Here is a 20,408-nt window from a genome sequence, read left to right on the forward strand (position 1 = left end):
TACATCAGAGATCTGCAAATTAGGGAGATAAAATCTCAATTGCCATCTCAATACGTTCCTTTATTTTTTCAAGGTAGAATGCGCCTTGTGAAAAGATATTTGGATATCACACTTTTTTCAACACTTTTCTGATCTCATGTATTTGTGGGCTCAATTTTAAGATCTTTAAGTTGGAAAATTGTTCTAATTTGGTCTCAGTTTCGTAATTTCTTCCCCATAGAGTTAACGCACTTGTTACAGCCAGTCGTTCAGTTATTGATCTCTATAAATGTTGCGCAAAATTGTATCTTTATTACCAATCTTGTATCTTGACCCTTTACTTGTTTTCTTTATTTACTGAAGGCAAGGTCGAAAGTTTCTCAAGGGGGTGTTTGAGGAAAAAGCTTGTCTCTCGATCTCAGGCATGTACTGCCGAAGTATTTCCAACATCGGGTATGATTTTGTTCTGCATTCCTGTTTGCTATTTGCTTTAATTTTAATACCCCCGTCGTAATAAATAAGGGTTTCAGGAATATGCGCTACATTTTAGAAAGGTGAGAACAAAATATAAATGTTTTAAAATGTTTGTTTTTTATGAAAATCAATGTATCAGTGTATGAATATCCCTGAATATTAATGAAAAAGATCGGAAGCATTCGTCACAGAGTGACGACGTTTTACGGTACAATAATCTGTTATTAGAGGATAAAATTGTTTATTGACCTTTTGCGCTTTAAATATTTTTGATTTATTGATTGATTGATTGAATAAGCCGTATGTATTGTGTTTTTTTCAGATTATAAAGTTTGATAAAATACGTATATCACTGTTATGATAGCCAATTGATCGATGCACAATTTGCACAATGTAAGGGGCCTTCGAAAAATGCATGCTGAAATAATCTGAGCATATTATGCTGCAATCGACAAAAGTCAATTTGTTATTGCAGCGATAAAGGGCCTGACAATTGTCAGCGATTGAGTAATTGCGAACATGCACGAACACGAGAAACAGAGATTAAGGACTGACACCATCACGATGGTGGGATATAGATTAGCACAATGTAAGTCGGGTCGCAACCTGAAAGACCGTGTCTCGTGCACTGTACACTGGATGATTAAAATATGCTTGAAAGTCTGACCTTAGTCTACAGTGTGCAATGAAATAGCAACACAGTTCTTGCTGTGGAAACTTCACTTCCACATGTCACACTGCAAGCAGGTAGCGGAGTGGTTTACAGACATTTAGTGAAATTTTGAGTACATGGGGTCTCTTAGAGTGTTCAAATGTCACCAAAAAAACTAGGTGGGCGGCAATAAAGATGTAGTGAAGAACTTGAGGTTTAAGGTCTGAAGGACGTCAGGTCACGTCTTTTGACTTCAAAAATTTGAGTCAGGAAAAAGAGGAGATTATCATAAGCAATTGCCTATACCTGATTCAAATGTCAAAGCTATCAGTGGATCATAATTCACAGGTTGAGATAACTGTACTGTACGTTCTGTCATGAAGTAGCCACAGCAATACACAGAGTTGACGTAATAACTTAATAATGAGATTGAAGTATTTGTTTCCCACTACATGTCTTGTGACAGTTTACAATCCTGTTATCAATTTCCATGCGTTTCGATAAAAGAATGCATCTCCTAAACACAAGGACGAAAAATCACGAGAGACATAATCCGCCTTCCTATAAAAACAATGCGAGTCTGCCTCATGAAATTATAATTTATTGTATGAACACAATTCAGTGGCCACGGGAAGCTGTTTCTCTCTTTCAATCAGGCGGTACATATGGAACTACGAACCTGAGTTACGTCTTTACCCGGAAGCACCCTCTCATTCCCTAGTAACCAACACAAGCAAGGATTTATTGTCATTTTCGAAAGTCCCTGTCTAGAAAGAACATCCACCATTTATCAGTCACAGATTGCTTACGCAAGCTACATTTAGGTTAACGGCCAATTGCGACCTCAACGACCAAAGTCGTATAAATGAAGTTGCTCTATAAGATAAAATAACGTATATTCTTAAATGTTTTTCAGTGGTGGTTCTTTGACCGGCGGTGATGTTGCATCTGAACTCGCAAGAAATTAGGCAAAAGTAATCATTTAAACTCCGTTAGGCTTTTCTGAGCTGTGCGGTTTTGCGGTTGAGTGAACTATGTAACGTGACTACACGAAGTGAATGTCACAAACGGTAAAATTGAATGTGCGAGGAAACAAATTACGTAACTCCGAGAGCTTTCAAATTATTTAAACACAGGAACAGCAGACATCATTTACATGAAAAGCCTAAACTCTCTGCCCGTATACTCAGTGCTTTGGAAAGACTGAAAGATAACGAAGAATGTTTGAATTTGAAGAAACAACAAATAACTCGATTAGATGATCTTGATTGTACTGACTACGATTAACTTTTAATACATGTACTTGCAAAGAGTAACATGCTATCAAAAAAAATAATATTATACGACAATAACAAAGATTTTGAAAGTGTAGTACCATTTACTATCCGATATGGTGTATTGTATCCTGTGCAAAAAATTATCCCATACCTTTTTTCACGAAAGCAGGTATATCGCACCACCGAAGACAAGCAGGTCTGAACCCGGACTGTACAATATGCTGTCAAAAGAATTATGCTTCAGCCGCGTCAGTTTCTATGACATTCAAACAAAAAATACACGTCAACCAGTAATCCAATCTGATGATAGAATTGTTAGCAGCTGCAGGGTTTGAACCCCTGAAAAATTCGTATATGAAAAATAAAAATAATTTGAAAAAAATCCCTACCGACCTACCTACATTTATTTTGTTTGGCCTAATGTATCTATAAATAACACTATTACACAAATTCACTCACAAAGAACAATAACGTAGATGAACCGGATAATTTTGCTGTTGCACATTTCAAAATATATTTCTACGACATAAATTTGTCATAACAACAATTCTAGCCGACCAGTGTACAACGCAAGACAATGATTGACACGTTAACGTGAGCGAATCCGTATGTCTGATTGGAAGCGATACCGTTCCCTGTATCAAAATTTGAACTTAATGAGTTTATGAATGAAAGTATCTCCTGGGTGACGGGCCGCTTTACCCGTTAAATGAAAGTAATCCGCGTAAATAAAACACAAATCGTGACGAAATTCATGTAATTTGTTACAATAATTTTGATCCATCTACGTCAAAAGAAAAATAAGAAGACTGTTCATGTGGTAAATATATAATCCCATGGTATTTTTCTCTGTTTGACGTCATCGTATACGAGTGTTTTTCGCGGAGCTGTAAAACTTCAAGCCGAAAGCGAGACGTTGTGCGGCTCCGCAAAAAACACGTGTGTACGATGACGTTAAACTGAGAAAAATACCATGGGATTATATATAAATATATATTGACTTGCAGTGTGTTAGCAAGGTTGTATCTGATTGGTCGATTTTCACTGTTCACAGTAACTCAGGAAGTTAATGTCTTATTCAATTAAAACGGCAAGATTATATATATATATATATATATATATATATATATATATATATATATATATATATATATATATATATATATATATATATTGTAGGTGCCATTTCTGCGTACTGCAGTGGTGACCTCTTCTGACGAAAACTACCCAGTTGTAACTCTGTTGCTAATTGAGTTAGTCCCCTATGATAATAAATTAAATAATCTGACCTGAGTATCTTCAAAGGACACACAGTATTCCATTCAGTCGTTACTTATTTTCTCTTTTATTTCTGCTAGGCTGGCTCAGTCTGGGTCAGCACTGCTCTGGACTAACACATTAACACATTAACAATAAATATTAGGAAATACATGCACAGTGACAGAAGAAAAAACCTACAATCAGCGCCAAAATGCATATGAAGATGTTCATAATATTCAAATAATTGTTCCATTGTACGTGTCCATTTTGTACATCAAAGACTGAAGAAATGTCCCACTGTTCATGCAAAAACCAAAATTCATATGTCCCACTGTTCATGCAAAAACCAAAATTCATTTCAAATAGCCAATGTCGTCAAATGTGCTCCGACGCCAAAATAAAGAAATACAAAAATTTTGGAACGAGAAATACGTACACAACAATCTCTGTTGCTCATACAGAATGTTTCCAACCTGGTCCATTTCAAAATGCATGGCTTCATAATTTCTGTATCAAAATACACAACTTAAAACAGCTTAAAGCTTACCAATATAATTAAAGCCACCGGGCGGTTGACGTTTCATTCAATTTGTTGGTTCAGCATCATTCAAACATTACCTAGAAATTTATCAGCTCTCTGAACAAAGTTGCCACATCACACCATGCTTTCACCCTGCTTTCAAAATTACCTCCAGCTGTTATGTAATTGATTGAGGTCACAACCTCAAAGACAATGGCATCAAAGGAGACACAATCCCGGCCTCTAGAGGGCCATATACAAATTTCTTAGAAGGTAAAAACAAAGTTGAATTTGGAGAACAAAGAAAACAGCTGTTCCAGCTTGAAATGCACCAAAAGGTAATAAGGCAATTTGGCTGTAACATCCCGGCCCTCTAAATGTTGCAAAATAAACTTTTGAACATTTACAAACAAGTTATCTAAACAGCCAAGATCCACTCAAACGACATTGAAAACAGCTATTTTTTTTAAACTACTTTCAAATTGTTCTTACACAAGCTGATTTAAGTGTCTTCAGCTTCTAAAATCATGCATAATTTGTCCACTGGCCGTACAAGTGTATTCATTCTGGTCTTCACTCGAGCAACTCTGACAAGACCTCTGTGATCCTGCATGATTTCAGTGATTTTTGCCATAGGCCATGAGTTTCTTGGTATAGTGTTGTCAATCACGAGAACAATATCTCCGACTTGTAGATTTCTTCTTGGCTTTGTCCATTTCTGTCGCTCCTGCAGCATTGGTAGGTATTCTCTTATCCATCTTCTCCAGAATACGTCTGTTAGATATTGTATTTGTCGCCACTGACGTCGTACGTAGCAGTCATCTTTACTGAATACATCAGGAGGTGATGTTTGATTTGCTTGTAGCATCAGCAAATGGTTGGGAGTAAGCGCTCCAAGGTCATTGGGTCATCTGAGACTTTAGTAATAGGACGACCATTTACAATAGCTTCTATTTCACAGAATAAGGTCTGGAGAGCTTCGTCATTTAGATGTTACCATTGTTCTTTTAGTAGTGAGAACAGTACCTTTCTAATTGTACGGATTTGACGCTCCCATATGCCACCAAAATGTGAGCCAGAAGGAGGATTGAATTGCCAAGTTATATTCTTCTGGCCAAGCGCTGTTCCAATTTTCACTTGATTCCAATTATTTATTGCTTCTCGCAATTCTCTTTCAGCACCAACCAAATTTGTACCATTATCAGATCTGAGAACTTTTACTTGTCCTCTTCTGGCAATAAACCTTCGTAGTGCATTAATAAAGGAATTTGTATCCAGCGAGTAGGCAACCTCCAGGTGAATAGCTCGCATATTCAAACAGGTGAATACAACACCATACCGCTTTACTGTGGTTCTGCCACGTTTAACTTCAATGGGTCCAAAAAAGTCTACTCCTGTTCGAGTAAAGGGTGGCTCATTTGAAATTAGTCTATCTTTTGGTAGGTCTGCCATCATTTGTTCACCTACTTGTGCGCGATAACGTCTGCAGATGGTACATCTGGAAATAATCTGTCTAACCGCTGTATTTGCTTGTAGTATCCAGTATTTCTGCCGAAGTTTGTCCAGCATTGAATTTCGTCCCAGGTGTCCAACCTGTCTGTGTATATCTTGTAGAATTAAAGTGGAAACTAGGGATCCTCTTGGTAGGAGCATAGGATGTTTGACTTCATATGGCAGCATAGCATGGCTTAATCGTCCACCAATACGCAGAAGGCCGTCTTTCATAATTGGATCTAATCTATATATTGGACTAGATTTCTTGATTGGTTGATTATTCTGTACACTTTCAATCTCTTGGGCAAAGTGTTGGCGCTGTACATAACCTATGATTGCTCGTTCTGCTTTTTCAAGTACTTCTGCTGGTAGAAAGGTATTTATTTTGATGTTCTTCTTTGATTGTAGCATAGCCTTGTACTTCGTCTGTTTCATTCTTTCATTTACTAATATCTCTCGTTTTATTGCATCTGGCTCCAATTTTTTCATATTTTCTCGGAGCTCTTTACGCTGTGAAGCCCAGGATTGTAGATTCTTCATACCAATTAGAATCCATCCTACCATTTTCCGTAATTTTATCCAGCTGGAAGTGTGGGCAATTAACTTACTCATAGTTGTTGTAGACTCATCAACCATTGATACATTGACATTCCCTTTGATTTCTGAGTCATCATCGGGAAGACATTTGGAAATAACTGCATTCTCAGGCCATTCATCTTCATGTTTCCATAGAAACGCTGGTCCCTGGGTCCATATCCTATTTTGTAGGAGTTCATGTGCTGTCAGACCTCTCGACACATAATCTGCAGGATTGGATTTGGTATCTATATATCTCAAGTGTGCTGTTTCAGAGCCCTCACGAATCACAGTTACACGATTTGCAACGAATGTCTTGAAGCGTGTTGTCTCATTAGCACAGTATCTGAGAACCGACATACTGTCTGTCCAAAAGAAAGTTTCATCTATGGGGTAGTCTAACTCTTGCTGCAATCTTCTGTTGATACGGACAGCAAGTGCTGCTGCAGTGAGTTCCATTCTTGGAATTGTAGTTTTCTTCAACGGAGAGACTCTAGATTTTCCCATGACCAAACAGCAGTGTACTTGCCCCTGTGCATTGGTAATACGTAGATAGGTCACTGTACCATATCCCTTCTCGCTAGCATCAGAAAAATTGTGTAGTTGGTATGATTTCACCTCTCCAAATCCTGCTGGTTTGTAACATCTTTCCACTTTGAATTTCTCTAGTTGCTTCAAGTCTGACAACCACTGCTGCCATCTTTTTGCTTGTGCTGGTAATATAGCTTGATCCCATCCAATTTTGTGATAACACAAATCTTGCAGTAATATCTTAGCCGGTAGTATGAATGGGCCCACAAGACCAAGTGGATCATATACAGGGCTTACAATCGAGAGTATACCTCTTCTATTTACTGGTCGCGCTTTTACGATTGTTATACATCCTAGTGTATCCTCTTCTGCTGACCAATAGACTCCTAATGCACGTTCAGTCGGCAGGTCATCATACAGAAGATTCAATGGCTTTACCTCACTGGCTCTTTCATTGATTGGAATAGATTCTATGACAGCTCTGCTATTACTTATCCATTTTGTTAAATGAAATCCACCATTCTGGCAAGCATCTACCAACTCTTGCACCAGGGTAATTGCTTTCTCTTCTGAGTTTACTGACTTGAGACAGTCGTCAACATAGAAATTCTTCAGTATCGTATTGATTATTTCCAGTGATGACTGACCTCTATTGTATTCAGGAGAAGACACAGCTCCGAACAAATGCACTACCATTTTATATACTGCTGGATCTCTATTCAAATCTCCATTTGGCCACCAATAGAATCTTAAACAATCACAATCGTCTTGTGGCACTTTAACCTGGTGGAACATGGCTTCAATATCCGACATTACAGCTACCCTCTCCTGTCGGAATCTCAACAATACTCCAAGGAGACTATTAGACAGGTCTGGCACCTGCAACAGTAAGTCATTTAAAGACACGCCATGATACTTGGCTGAGCAGTCAAACACTACCCGTATTTTCTTCGGTTTTTTAGGATGATAAACCCCATGGTGGGGTATGTACCAAATCTTCCCACCATTTTCTAATAACTCCTTGTCTGGTACTTTAACTGCATATCCTTTATCTAATATGCCTTCCATATAAGTAATCTGTGTAGAACTGAGGATCTCTTCTCATTCTTTTTTCTGTAGCCCTTAATCGTTGCATGGCTTGACTACGGTTATCTGGCAGTTGTACATCATCTTCACGAAATGGCAAACCAATTTCATAATGACCATCCTTTCGCCTTACTGACGTATTCACCTTTTCCAGAAATCTTTTGTCCTCTTGAGACAATTCTGGCTTGTCATCTATTACACGTTCTGGAAAGTCCAAATCTATGTAACTCTTTACCATCTTTTCCAACTTCTTAAGTTCTTCCATTTCTTGTATCGTTGCTACATCTGTTCTATGTACATTAAATTCTTCCTGTTCACTAGGTGTACCACGCACCAAGTTCCAGATCGCCCATCCTATGCGGGTTCTAGTTACATACGGACTATTTCTTGGTCCGGTTATAGTTTGCAGTGGTGTGTAAGCGTCGGCTACTGCATTGCCTATCATTAGTTCCAACTCAGCATCAATCTTGGGCCACCTCAGCATCAATCTTGGGAATATTCACGGCTTTCAAATGTGGCCAATTATTAATATCTTCTTGAGTGGGGATGTGACGTCTCGTAACTGGTATTTTGTCCTTGGAATACACTATAGGTAGATCCACAGGGTTTCTGCCGTACAAATCACTTATTTCAATCCCTTATAATAGACGTTTCCATTGCATATGGCTTACCCATTGTGTTCAATGTGATATTGGCCCGTTGTCCATGAGTACCAAGTCGTTTCATCAAACTTTCAGAGCAGAAGCTGATGCTACTACCAGGATCTAAAAACGCATAAGTCTCAACGACATTGCTGCTATTCTTTGACTTGACCAGTACGGGAATGACTGTAGCTGTACAATCACCACTACCGGCCCCCATATGGCTATACATCTGCTGGTCTTTGCTGACCGATGCACCCCTTGTACCAATACCATTATTTTGGATATCTGTGCTATCTCTCTTGGTAACAAACTGAGTAGATTTATACTCTTCATAATGTAATACTGTAGGATGTCGTCCTTGACATTTCTGACATGTTGCAATATTTCTACAATCATTCTTCATATGACCTCTCTTTAGACATCCAAAGCATATACCTTTGGTCTTTAAAAACTGGTATCTGTCTGTTACTGGTCTGCTGGCGAAACTTTCACAACTGTCAATAGAATGTTGAGGTTTATTGCAATATAAACATGGTTCCTTGGAAGTTTTCCTGTTTGGGTAATATGTTTTGCCGTTTTCTGATGACCGTGCTACATCTTTTACATCGCCATTCTTGCTGGTAAGTTCAGTGGCAAGACTGGTCTTAAATCGGTTGGATTGAGACTGCCTCCGGGTATTCACTCTTTGCTTGTCATATCGATCAGCCTGCATTGCTACCTTCCCATACACTGGATGATTCATACTTTCAGCTTCTTCTCTAACAAATTTGACCAATTGAGTAAATTTCACTTGAGTATTAGCCACTGTAGTCAGTCTCACCATTCTTCTCCATTTGTCATGCATATGATATGGCAGCTTTGAGACTAGCATTTTCATATTTTCAGAGTAATCCAATATTTGCATGGACTTCATACTGTTCACCGCATACTCGCATTCAGCAAGGAAGATGGAGAACTTGTCTAAACCCTTTGCATCATCAGCTTTGATGTTAGGCCAATGCTGTGCTTTCTTGATGTATTCTGCAGCAATCAGCTCTTTATTTCCATACCGTCGGTCAAGTTCTTCAAATGCTGCCATATATCCGGTGCTTGCATCCAGGAAGCTGTATCCCTTAACGATTTCATTTGCTTCTCCAGTTGTATATTGTTCCAAGTAGTTCATTTTTTCGTCATCGTTATTTGTGTTTGCAATGATTCTAGTATTAAATTGGCGTTTAAACTTCGTATATTCCAATGGATTTCCTCCAATTTTTGTATATCAACATACGGTTTCTTCATCTGTTGTACTACTGCCATAATTACATCTGAAGAAGATCTGTTAGCACCACTGGGATATGTAGGACTGATATCATCATCATTTTGATTGGCTGAAAATTCTACATCCAATGCTCTTCTTGCACTTGGATTGTGGCGCATACCAGTACATGTTGATTCTCCACAGGTACCATTCTTAGATAAATACTGGTATGTACCAGTGGCTACTGGTGGTGATAAGAGTTGTTGACATTGGTCTAATATTGTCGCTGATGACTGGACAATTGGGTTTGTACAATGGGTCTCTCCAGGTATACTCATTTTTGGGGTCGCTCCATGTTGACTAGGTTTAGAAGAGATCGTTAATTTCTCATCATCATATTGCTCGAGTACTTTCATTCTAGCTTCTGATAATGCTATCTCCTCTTGTCATTTCAATTCTTCTAATTCATGCTGTTTCTTCTGCATTTCAATCTTATCTTTATGTCTTAATTCTTCTAATTGTTTCCATACGGCTTGCTGCCTCTTGACTGATTCTCCTTGTACTATCAATTGAGCCATTCTTTGCTCTTCTTCTATTCTCCTTAACGTTATGGAGCTTTTCACAGAAGCAATACTAGCACGAGACTTGCTTGAATGTTTTGATAATTGGGATACACTATCTTCAGGCTTGATATCTACGTCAGCAATTCCTTGAAGCAGTTGATGAATATCTCTTTCAGTGGTATATTCAATCTTACTAGCCACCAGATCTTTGAATTTCCTACATGAGTCATCAAGTTTTTCGAACCACTGTAAAAAATCAGCATCTCGTTCTTCCATACCAAGTAGATCATAATATGCATGATTACTATCCAAGAGTTTACCATATAATGTCATCCATTCGGAATACCCTTTCTTAATGACATCTATGTTTTCAACTTCGTCTATCATGCGAGTAATTTCATCTTGCTTACGTCTCAGTTTCTGAGCTATGTAACTTCTCTTTTGCTTCCTTTGAAGTTGCTCTATAAGATAAAATAACGTATATTCTTAAATGTTTTTCAGTGGTGGTTCTTTGACCGGCGGTGATGTTGCATCTGAACTCGCAAGAAATTAGGCAAAAGTAATCATTTAAACTCCGTTAGGCTTTTCTGAGCTGTGCGGTTTTGCGGTTGAGTGAACTATGTAACGTGACTACACGAAGTGAATGTCACAAACGGTAAAATTGAATGTGCGAGGAAACAAATTACGTAACTCCGAGAGCTTTCAAATTATTTAAACACAGGAACAGCAGACATCATTTACATGAAAAGCCTAAACTCTCTGCCCGTATACTCAGTGCTTTGGAAAGACTGAAAGATAACGAAGAATGTTTGAATTTGAAGAAACAACAAATAACTCGATAAGATGATCTTGATTGTACTGACTACGATTAACTTTTAATACATGTACTTGCAAAGAGTAACATGCTATCAAAAAAAATAATATTATACGACAATAACAAAGATTTTGAAAGTGTAGTACCATTTACTATCCGATATGGTGTATTGTATCCTGTGCAAAAAATTATCCCATACCTTTTTTCACGAAAGCAGGTATATCGCACCACCGAAGACAAGCAGGTCTGAACCCGGACTGTACAATATGCTGTCAAAAGAATTATGCTTCAGCCGCGTCAGTTTCTATGACATTCAAACAAAAAATACACGTCAACCAGTAATCCAATCTGATGATAGAATTGTTAGCAGCTGCAGGGTTTGAACCCCTGAAAAATTCGTATATGAAAAATAAAAATAATTTGAAAAAAATCCCTACCGACCTACCTACATTTATTTTGTTTGGCCTAATGTATCTATAAATAACACTATTACACAAATTCACTCACAAAGAACAATAACGTAGATGAACCGGATAATTTTGCTGTTGCACATTTCAAAATATATTTCTACGACATAAATTTGTCATAACAACAATTCTAGCCGACAGTGTACAACGCAAGACAATGATTGACACGTTAATGTGAGCGAATCCGTATGTCTGATTGGAAGCGATACCGTTCCCTGTATCAAAATTTGAACTTAATGAGTTTATGAATGAAAGTATCTCCTGGGTGACGGGCCGCTTTACCCGTTAAATGAAAGTAATCCGCGTAAATAAAACACAAATCGTGACGAAATTCATGTAATTTGTTACAATAATTTTGATCCATCTACGTCAAAAGAAAAATAAGAAGACTGTTCATGTGGTAAATATATAATCCCATGGTATTTTTCTCTGTTTGACGTCATCGTATACGAGTGTTTTTCGCGGAGCTGTAAAACTTCAAGCCGAAAGCGAGACGTTGTTACAACCGATAACGTAGTAACTAACCGATAACGTATCAAACCCGATAACGTAGTAAAAATTTACCGATAACGTAGTAAATCAACCGATAACGTAGTAACGAACCGATAACGTTGTAAATTTTTCTAACCGATAACGTAGTAAAAATTTACCGATAACGTAGTAATTTTTCCTAACCGATAACGTATCAACAAATTTACCGATAACGTATCAACGGATTAAATCAACTGATAACGTAGAAAAGTCAACCAATACCACATCAAAACAAACGATAACGTATCAATTAACTGATGATATCTGATTAAGCGAGTCATTTATAGATAGATATATATTAGATAGAAAGATAGAAAGATAGATAGGTTGATCAATGTATCCATATATAAATCGATCACTCGATCGATCGATCGATCTATCGGTTTGGTAGATGGTCGGTCGATCAATCGATCAATCGATCGACAGGTAAATTGATGGGCAGAGTGATCAATAGAACAGAGGATCTATCAATTCGATAGGAAGATCAATTATAATCGATCGAGAGATTGAATTAATTGGTAGATAGATAGATAGATAGATAGATAGATAGATAGATAGATAGATAGATAGATAGATAGATAGATTTGTTATCACATTGTCTCGTACTCAATTTTCTTTTCTTATATTCATTTTTTCCGTTTAGCGTAAATTGTTACAAATTTCTGCAGCAAATCAATCGTGTTTCGACTGTTTTTATGGTAGTACGAACGACTAAGTTGATCTAAATGTTGTCAAACTACTGGAATTGGTTTGGGAAGTTGTTTTTAGTCTTGCTATAGTAGCTATACAGTTTAGTTGTAGTTGGGTAAAATTCAAAGAGATAGTATAAGTACTGATGAAACAAAGGCAGGGGAATGAGCGGCTGTTGGTTTACACAGAGAACTCTGCCGAGAAAGACAACTATTGGGCTACACTTCAGACAGAAAGTATGGTTGTAATAGCAAGATTTGAAACAACTTTCCAAATCCATTCCAGTAGTGTAGCAACATTTAGATCAATACGGCTAGTTTTCAATCGGGTTCGAACCCACAACATACGGCATCAAGTTAGTCGTTCGTGCTGAAACAAAGTTATACAGGCAAGGTTATACAGGCATGTCGTCGGTTTATTTGATATGTTATTGTTCACTTGGTTACATTACGGATTGATTTGATACACTATCTCTCTATTTATCTATACGTCGATCGATCTATCTATCTACCCATCGAAATATATACATGCATAGATCTTTCAATCGTTCTATTAGTCGAGCAATCGATCAATTCATTTCATAATTCAATCAAAAGAAATATCGATCAATTGAAAAATCAGTCCATCCATCGATCGATCAATCGGTCGATCTATCGATTGATTAATGGATTGATCGATCGATCGAGGATAGATCTATCCCTGTGAATCTATTCCCGTGAATCACTCGATCAAATACATTATCAGTTGATTTGGTACGTTATCGGTAAATTTGTTGATACGTTATCGGTTAGGAAAATTACTACGTTATCGGTAAATTTTTACTACGTTATCGGTTAGAAAAATTTACTACGTTATCGGTTCGTTACTACGTTATCGGTTGATTTACTACGTTATCGGTAATTTTTTACTACGTTATCGGGTTTGATACGTTATCGGTTAGTTACTACGTTATCGGTTGTAACAGACGTTGTGCGGCTCCGCAAAAAACACGTGTGTACGATGACGTTAAACTGAGAAAAATACCATGGGATTATATATAAATATATATTGACTTGCAGTGTGTTAGCAAGGTTGTATCTGATTGGTCGATTTTCACTGTTCACAGTAACTCAGGAAGTTAATGTATTATTCAATTAAAACGGCAAGATTATATATTATATATATATATATATATATATATATTATATATATATATATATATATATATATATATATATATATATATATATGTAGGTGCCATTTCTGCGTACTGCAGTGGTGACCTCTTCTGACGAAAACTACCCAGTTGTAACTCTGTTGCTAATTGAGTTAGTCCTCTATGATAATAAATTAAATAATCTGACCTGAGTATCTTCAAAGGACACACAGTATTCCATTCAGTCGTTACTTATTTTCTCTTTTATTTCTGCTAGGCTGGCTCAGTCTGGGTCAGCACTAAAAGGAACTAAAAGGAACAATAAATATTAGGAAATACATGCACAGTGACAGAAGAAAAAACCTACAATCAGCGCCAAAATGCATATGAAGATGTTCATAATATTCAAATAATTGTTCCATTGTACGTGATTGTCCATTTTGTACATCAAAGACTGAAGAAATGTCCCACTGTTCATGCAAAAACCAAAATTCATATGTCCCACTGTTCATGCAAAAACCAAAATTCATTTCAAATAGCCAATGTCGTCAAATGTGCTCCTACGACAAAAAAAAGAAATACAAAAATTTTGGAACGAGAAATACGTACACAACAATCTCTGTTGCTCATACAGAATGTTTCCAACCTGGTCCGTTTCAAAATGCATGGCTTCATAATTTCTGTATCAAAATACATAACTTAAAACAGCTTAAAGCTTACCAATATAATTAAAGCCACCGGGCGGTTGACGTTTCATTCAATTTGTTGGTTCAGCATCATTCAAACATTACCTAGAAATTTATCAGCTCTCTGAACAAAGTTGCCACATCACACCATGCTTTCACCCTGCTTTCAAAATTACCTCCAGCTGTTATGTAATTGATTGAGGTCACAACCTCAAAGACAATGACATCAAAGGAGACACAATCCCGGCCTCTAGAGGGCCATATACAAATTTCTTAGAAGGTAAAAACAAAGTTGAATTTGGAGAACAAAGAAAACAGCTGTTCCAGCTTGAAATGCACCAAAAGGTAATAAGGCAATTTGGCTGTAACATATATACATATATATATATATATATATATATATATATATATATATATATATATATATATATATATATATATTATAATATATATATATATAATCCTTTTCGAGATTCATAATACTTTAATAAGTTTCGTGTAGAATAAACAAAAAAAACATTACACGGAATTCAGTTTAGTATGAAACTAAAATTGTAAAAAACTGCTCAAGTCACTGGCCTTTAGTGCATTTCGCAGATCGCTTAGATTCTTTCACAATGGTACATAAGCAATTAAAACACAGCAGGCTTTAAATAATAATTATGGTAGACGTAACGCATCGGATAAAAGGGTGGATGCGCTACTCATAGTCTTTAGATTATTTGTATTGTACGTTAATTTTTCTTTCAATCACGATCAAAAGCACATGATCAGAACATTAGCATTTTATGAACTGCAGACAAGACTGTGTACTTGTAGGACCGTCAAGAAAAGAGCCTTGTTGATATCTTTTTCTTCGATCATCTTATATGCAGTTTATAGCCTATACTGGGACAATATACTATACAGACCAAAGTCACGACAGCCAGACAAACAAAAATTCGAGCTAAAACAATATCGATGACACGGAGACATGTATTCTAAGGTACCTTAGACCGCGGTCCGCTCATCTTATCTGTTCGGAAGTAAAGATTATTGGATTGAAACTGGCTTAAGGTTTACATGTGCAGATACTTAGATGATTCTCTGTGCCTTTGACGAAGTGTCTAAAACCGACCATATTAACTCTGACACAAATGACGTGAAATCTATGATGATACTGCTGCTTTAGCAACATTTATAAACGTTGTTCTGATATTTAGCAACCAAACACTGAAGTGTGATTCCTGCATAAACACTGTAAGCAGAAATTTCACATCAAAATGTTCGATATACAGAATAAACTTGTGACATTTTATACATAGAAAGTATCTACAGAACCCTTTTTCAGGGGGTTTTGGTATTTCAGTCGACAATCTTTTGTGAGAATAAGTTTTGTATTATTTTGAAAATATAAATATATTAATTGGCATTGTTCGTTTTCTTTCTGAAAAACGGCACACCGGAAATTCCAAGGCAACAATGCAAGCCAGCATTAACGAATAGCGAGTATTCAAAATTATGATAGTCGAATTTCTTTCAGATCATCATTGGAGATGACAAAAACAATAAAACAGCCTGAAAGTGCAAGGTAGTCGTGGATGACATTTTCTTTTGAAATCACTCGTGTAATGTGGAGTTAGTTTCAAACGAAATATCTTTTTCGTGCAAAACAATTAAAGAATATATTATTTGTTCGAGACAATTGAAGAATATATTTGCACATGTTTCAAGTTTGCCCTGACTCCCACTAGTAAATATTACGGTCAACTTGCATGCCTGAAAAATAATGAGATATTACATTTGTTACTGAGGAGTCAAAAATTTGAGTAGGCAATTAATTTCCTACGGCATTGAAAGAAATTTTCATTGCTTGGAACACTTATTTTGAATGAACTATATTGCGTAGAAATGGTTGCAAGGCCGTCCTTGGTTGACGGGGTTGGACGTCAAATTGTTTTGTAACCTTGGCTACCGATAAACTGAAAGATCCGTCGCTCGAGGGCGCACCTCGAGCGACGGATTTTTCAGTCTTGGCTACCGAGTGATTGCAGTAAATATATGATTCATGTACATCTCGACGGTGCAAATATCTAGTTGAGGGAATCTTGGCACTGTGGAGGTAAATATTTTTCATTGTTCTTTTAACGTCTTACTTCTCCAGACTCTGAATATCATATCTCTTTCAGGAATTCAATTTTGCTTTTTGTGATTCTCGGGGAGTCTGCTCTGAGACCTGTGCGTTACTTTTGACTACATCGCTGGTGATTTTAGAAAAAGGATATCATTTTCATATGTCCCTGCTACGCCGCTGGGAGTGTGATATGGTTTTGTTGCCACATTGTAATATTGCGCATATTTTCGTTTGACACATTCTCATTGGTCATTCGCTGTCTCCGAAACAAATGCATAATTATTAATGCAATGAATCTTCCTCTAAGACAGGACATCTGGTATTTATTAACAATATCTTTATGATTCATGAGATATTCATATTTAGATTCCACGTGATATTTATAGTCTGATAAAGCATACTTCGACAAAATAGCACACAGACGAGATACATGACTGACGGACGGAAAAATAAACCGACCAAGACCAACATTGAGACACCTGGCGCAATAGAGGAAGTAGTATTTTGACCCATGGCGTAAGTCTGCTTGTGACTTGGAAGAAACGGCTACGGATTTGTAACGGGGCTAGGTCTAAGGTCGCCGATAATAGCGGGCTCAAGTGCATGAGCAAACCAGGAGTTAGTTCATCGTGACAGAAAGAAATTAAATCTCTGCCATACCAAACTACAGGTGGCATTACATCAGTAAACTTTGGATGAAATGTCAAGTTAAATTCCGAAAGACTCTTTGATACAGAAATGTACAATGCTACTAAATTGAAAATGGGTCCAACCAAGTCGTTTGATCGAAACTTAGCAATGTTATTTTGGAATAAAAAACGGATTAAGGTGGTTGCAAAGGCTATTTTTGCACCAATTCTTTTCTCAGAGTTAATGTCAAATTTCAAATGTTAGAATCAAGATATTTAGTTCAAATTTTCAGGATAACTCCCTTAGTTAATATTTTCTCCAAAGTATATAAAAATTGTATATTTGCAGCCATGATTTTGAAATATGACACCAGTAAATATTAAAATTTAATTTTTCATATTTTTTTACATATTGAATTAATAATAATTTGATAGTATTAATATTACCAAATTGGTTATAAATATGTTGACACTATTTATTGTAAGATTTGTACGGCAGGATTTGTAAATAAAATTTGTTTTTATGATTTTACATGGGTTTATATATCAAAAAATTATTAAAAACTCTTTCAAATTTCAAAATGTGTTTCAAAAAGTACTTCAAATACAGGAAAATGTGCCGTACAAATCGTGTCTGTAACCTTGTTAATAGGCTGTTAAAATTCCATGTCCATATCTCATTTCAAAGTTGGATTAAATTGGTATACAATTATGTAGGAAAACTGTTATTCTGTCAAAAATGTTGAAAACAAGCCATATTTGCACCCCTCTTTTGAAGTCATAGAGCAGTTTTTTGGTTAATCTCACTTTTGACACCTCTTTGACACTCAAAGAATCTAAAAATGCATTTACAATAGCAGTCACTCACTCTGAATGCCAGCACCGCCTTGTCAAACTTTCCTGAAAAACAGCAAATAATGACTTTCCCTTTTCAAACATTTTATTAAAAGCTAGGGGACCTCTACCATAGTTAATACACTAAGGACTCCCCAACTTCTTCTTATTTGGTCAGTTTTTCAGAAGTTTTAACAGGCTATAACTCTGCAATGCCTTTGTGCCCAAATGTCTAGTATTTTTTATTCCACAGAGAATGTTGACTACTTTTATATTTTAATAGTTTTGTTGAAATTTATAACTGACGCTCTAGCCTTTCCAACCACCTTTAGAATAATTTGATATCTATCCGTTTGTAATGAGAGAGTGAGGGAGAGAGAGAGAGAGCGTTTATTAACCTTTACATGACAATATATACGTTTGTAATTTGTCAGGTTCCCCGGCTACCTGTAGCTTGAAAATTTCTAATATAAACTGCAATCACAAAAAGTACCTGTGATTGTCGTTACACCGCAATTTAAGTTGGGGGTTTGAAAAAGAATAATTGTGTGATTTTTCTTATTAGTCTAACCTTTACATAATATATTGGAAAGGCATGAGAAGAATCGACAACATCCATAGCACCTTCACCTCCAATTCAAAGTGTCTCGCTTTGCTACTTCAAGGTCAATCAACATTTTGTACAATGTGCAAGGCTTAGCGTGTTCTGCAAAAATCAAACTCAAACTAGAAAGCATTTGCAAGCAAAAGCGAAGTTCCAGAGACCAGAGCAGCGGAAGAAAAGAGATGTATGACGAAGATTGGTGCAGAATGAAAGAGTGCTTGGGATTTTAATATGCAAGCACGTACCTATAGTGAGGGCTGATACAACAACAGAATACAACTAAAAGCAAGGCAGTCCAGGGAATTGCAGTACACAGATTACAAATGCCTACATGTACGGTAAAAACGCAAGAGATACATACGGGGGCGACAACGCACGGAAATGTATATCAGACGAGAGGAGACATCGGACCTAGGCCGTTGAACTTGAAAACCGAGGCAACATGTATTTTCATTTTATTAAGCAATTAACGCTTCATCTGTTAGGAGTTTTTACCACTGACTAAAACAATTTTCATTGCTATGTCGCTGTTTTCACAAGATACTGACCGTTTGATCTTGGAAAGTTGAGTTGCTTTTACGCGGAGCCAACACATGCCAGTGCGGTGACAGACAGTTCACTATGAATGCCTAGCTCTGCATGGCAGGGCTGTGTGTTACCGGCGTTAAACGGCCTCCCACCACAGCCCTGCAGACTGATATAGAAAAAAAAACCGCTGGTGCAGTGGTGGCTCCTCAGAAATACGGCGGGCAGTTTCTCCGCCGAAAATTTTGCATTCATCTTCGTTTTCGAGCACATCCACCTCGTCTAGGTACACGATGTGCCCAGCCGCGCTTGTAAACTTACGCAAATCCTACTTTTCTCTCTCTATGCGAGGGAAGCGTTCGTAGCCGTCGCCATTGTTAATCTCATTCAACCCATGAGCACTCGGGCGAAAACCACGCCGCCCTGGAAGAAAACCAGCGTGACAGTATAGCGCCACGTACGGCGAGTATTTAGAGAAAAATAAAAAGCAAAAAGCAACAAAAAACAAAGCGAAAGAACGCTAGAATTATTAATAGCTGAACGCAATTTGATATTTGTGCAATGCAAAATAAAAAATAAATAAATAAACAAACAAGAAATGCCCGTAAAACCCGTCCGACCTGAGCGATGACGTCATAAGCGTGTCGCAATTTATTCTGCGTAAAGAAGGTAAAATTTGTATATAGCATCTTCTATGGTAGTAATACGAGAGAAAGAAAGAAAGAAAGAAAGAAAAAGAAAAGAAAGAAAGAAAAGAAAAGAAAGAAAAAAAAGAAAGAAAAAAGAAAGAAAGAAAGAAAAAAAGAAAAAAAAAAAAAAAAAAAAAAAAAAAAGAAAGGAAAGAAAGAAAGAAAGAAAGAAAGAAAGAAAGAAAAAAAGGGGAAAGTGAGCAAAAACTAAAAGTTCCAGAGCTGGTCTCTGGAACTAATAAGCAATATGTGTGCTGTGTTACATCCACGCTCTCCATAAGCCAAAGTACGGTTTCAAACAAACAATATTAATTCGTTCTACGGCAGGAAGTTCCCGCGAAACTTTACTCGTCGTGACTACATAGAACTCTCGCAAATTACTAAATGTCGACTTGTAA

At 36.9% G+C, this 20,408-nt stretch overlaps 2 protein-coding genes across 2 annotated transcripts; both read right to left on the reverse strand.

Annotated features, from left to right (window-relative positions):
* Positions 1-5,155: 5,155 nt before the first annotated feature.
* On the reverse strand, positions 5,156-8,333 carry LOC139127358 (uncharacterized). Its single transcript, XM_070693274.1, has 2 exons — positions 7,995-8,333; positions 5,156-7,642 (listed from the first exon to the last, which is right to left on the reverse strand). Exons 1-2 carry the CDS (start codon positions 8,331-8,333, stop codon positions 5,156-5,158), a joined length of 2,826 nt encoding a protein of 941 aa, XP_070549375.1.
* Positions 8,334-8,479: 146 nt separating this feature from the next.
* Positions 8,480-9,655, reverse strand: LOC139127359 (uncharacterized). The gene has a single exon (XM_070693275.1). It carries the CDS (start codon positions 9,653-9,655, stop codon positions 8,480-8,482), a length of 1,176 nt encoding a protein of 391 aa, XP_070549376.1.
* Positions 9,656-20,408: the final 10,753 nt, after the last annotated feature.

The sequence above is a fragment of the Ptychodera flava genome, unplaced genomic scaffold, assembly GCF_041260155.1.
Source record: "Ptychodera flava strain L36383 unplaced genomic scaffold, AS_Pfla_20210202 Scaffold_31__1_contigs__length_3010019_pilon, whole genome shotgun sequence".
NCBI lineage: Eukaryota > Metazoa > Hemichordata > Enteropneusta > Ptychoderidae > Ptychodera > Ptychodera flava.

Excerpts from the sequence above, each read along its gene's own strand:
- LOC139127358 (XM_070693274.1), bottom strand. The coding sequence starts at position 8,333 with ATGCTGAGGTGGCCCAAGATTGATGCTGAGTTGGAACTAATGATAGGC. Across the intron at positions 7,643-7,994 it reads ACAAAAGATTTCTGGAAAAG|GTGCCAGACCTGTCTAATAG; the intron begins GTGAATACGTCA and ends TTACTGTTGCAG.
- LOC139127359 (XM_070693275.1), bottom strand. The coding sequence starts at position 9,655 with ATGAACTACTTGGAACAATATACAACTGGAGAAGCAAATGAAATCGTT.